This window comes from Lipotes vexillifer, unplaced genomic scaffold (assembly GCF_000442215.2).
Source record: "Lipotes vexillifer unplaced genomic scaffold, Lipotes_vexillifer_v1.1 scaffold1798, whole genome shotgun sequence".
NCBI lineage: Eukaryota > Metazoa > Chordata > Mammalia > Artiodactyla > Lipotidae > Lipotes > Lipotes vexillifer.
The window spans coordinates 1,549,635-1,551,988 of record NW_006789032.1 but is presented as its reverse complement, the minus strand read 5'-3'; the positions used below and the strand labels follow the sequence as shown (position 1 = coordinate 1,551,988).

The 2,354-nt window shown below is 59.9% G+C and overlaps 1 protein-coding gene across 2 annotated transcripts in view; it reads left to right on the top strand.

Annotated features, from left to right (window-relative positions):
- Nucleotides 1–2,354, top strand: part of ADRM1 (ADRM1 26S proteasome ubiquitin receptor) — a 6,803-nt gene that overhangs the window by 547 nt on the left and 3,902 nt on the right. Inside the window, exons 1-3 of one of the 2 annotated variants that reach the window (XM_007462259.1) lie at nt 51–185; nt 975–1,188; nt 1,913–2,029. In XM_007462259.1, coding sequence (XP_007462321.1) covers nt 976–1,188; nt 1,913–2,029 — 330 coding nt within the window. In that variant the 5' untranslated portion in view covers nt 51–185; nt 975. Of the gene's footprint in view, nt 1–50; nt 186–974; nt 1,189–1,912; nt 2,030–2,354 lie in introns of those variants that run through there. The other variant, XM_007462258.1, reaches the window with a different exon arrangement.

Below are 2,354 nucleotides of genomic sequence, written 5' to 3'. Positions count from 1 at the left end.
GCCCGCCCTCGCCAATCACCCGCGGGCCAGCGCCCGTCCCTCACCTGACGGGGCCCAATCGGCGGCGAGAGCGGTAGGAGGGGCGGGGCAAGCGGGGGCTTCCGGCGGGGCACGGCAGGCGCCGAGGAGGAAGAGCGAGCCCTGACGGCACCTCTCTGCCGAGGCCGAGTCTCGGCGCGGCCCAGGTGCGGGGTCGCCGGGGGCGGGGACGGTTACGGAGGCGGCCAGGGGCGGGGCCTGCGCCTTCGGCGGCCCCCGGGCGGGCGCCGGGTCGGCGGGGGCTGGAGATGCTGGGGGCCGGGTCGGGGGGCCGAGCGCGGGCCGGGGTTCTCGGGGCCTGACTCTCGGGCAGCTCGGCCGCCGCCCCGGGCCTGCCGCGGCCGCAGCCGAGGGCGTCGGGCGGTGGGGCCTGCGGGTGGGAGCGGGTCGGCCGGCCGCGGGCCTGCGTTTCCCCAGGTGCTAGTGTTTTGTCTCCGAAGTGAGCGAGCCGGCCGCGCTGCAGTTTACTGGCGGTGTGTCCGATGGAAACTAGGTTTAGGCCCAAGTGTGGTCTCCCATTCAGTGTGGTAGCGGTGTGCCTGCCCAGCTCGAGGTTTTAAATCTTTCGGAGCCGCAGGTTAAAGGGCAGTTTATTTAAAAAGTACGGAAGGTGGTGTTGGCGAGGGTCTCCCGCTGTGATGGGGTCTAGATGCAGAGGTAAATTTCGTTGTTTGAGAACCACGGGAAGCTGGGGACCTGGCTCCACGGGCTCAGGTACCGTGGGGTCGGCCCACCCCAGGAGGAGTTCGGCAGCAGCTGTGGGGCGGCTGAGGCCTGTTCCCTTGCTCCCAGCAGGGGACAGCCTGGGCTTGAGAGAGAGGCCCTTTCCCTCTGCCCGTTCCCGTTCCCGCGTAGCATCTGGAGGTGCTACGGTAGTGACCGTAGTTAGGAGGTCCACGGTAGTGACCGGCTCTGCATGCTGGTCCCTCTTTCAGGATGACGACTTCAGGCGCTCTGTTTCCAAGCCTGGTGCCAGGCTCCCGTGGGTCCTCCAACAAGTATTTGGTGGAGTTTCGGGCCGGAAAAATGTCATTGAAAGGAACTACCGTCACCCCAGATAAACGGAAAGGGCTTGTGTACATTCAGCAGACGGATGACTCCCTCATTCACTTTTGCTGGAAAGACAGGACATCGGGGAACGTGGAAGACGTAAGTGTCTGGGAGCCTGAACCTCATCCTAAGGACTCCCGTCTAGTCGTCAGGACAGCGTGGTTTTTACAGGAGGGCACCGTGCTTTGGGCACAGAACAGCTGTTTCACAGTTTGGAGTGTGTTGGTGGGATGCGTGGATCCATTAGCGTAGTGCCCTCATCAGCTGTTTTCTTTTGCCCGTGGGGCTTCCTAGTCTCGATGATTATATAGATTTTTCCCATCTGTGTATGTATATTTAAAACTGAAGATTAGGTGCCTAGAATTGGAGAAACCGTGTAAAAATCCTGACCTTTATCACAGCCCTCCGGAAGGCTTTCTCTAGCAGTCATCTTATTTAGCGTTCTTTGTTCTTCAGCCTAAACCGTTTTTCGTTAGGTTCGAGAGCAGGTCAGAGTTGATGTTTTAATTCATCTTGGAATGTTGCTCCCAAAACGTCTCTGTTAGAAATGCTTCAGGAGCCGGAAGCCCTCCTTCCCTGTTCAGCACCGAGCCCTCTCCTGGCCCTCGTGACCTTCGTGCGGTGCCTCAGACCCTCGATTGTCTGCCCTGCAGAGACCCTGCTGGTGACGGGCTTGGCGACTTGTTGGCGTCTGTGTCCCGTGTCCTCTTCCCCCACCCGCACTCACTTAGGCACAGGGTCCAGCCTGTTTTCCTGGGGGTTCTGGGGCTCCGCAGTGCTGTTTTCATGGAGCTGACTCTGCTCCGTCTGCTGCTCTCTGTAGGATTTGATCATCTTCCCCGACGACTGTGAGTTCAAGCGCGTGCCTCAGTGCCCCAGCGGGAGAGTCTACGTGCTCAAGTTTAAGGCAGGGTCCAAACGGCTCTTCTTTTGGATGCAGGTATGTAGGTTTTGTTTGCATTTTGTCTTTTCTCCCTGTCATAGAATTAGGTTAGAAGCTGGTTCACCGGATGGTAGAATTCGCTTTTTCACAGACCAGCTGGTGCTGGCCATGCTTGCCATGGAACCTAAGGATTCCAGTGTATCGCCTTGTGGTGGGGGGCATTGGGGACAGGCTCCGCCAGAGTCCAGACACTTATAGCTGGGCTTTGGGTGCCCTTTCGAGGATGGAATTCCCTGGCTGACCGACAGGAGTGATTTCCAGGCTGGGTCCTGTCTCTGCCTGTGGTTTGCTCGTCTCCCAGGGCCCGCCCCCCCCCCCCCCC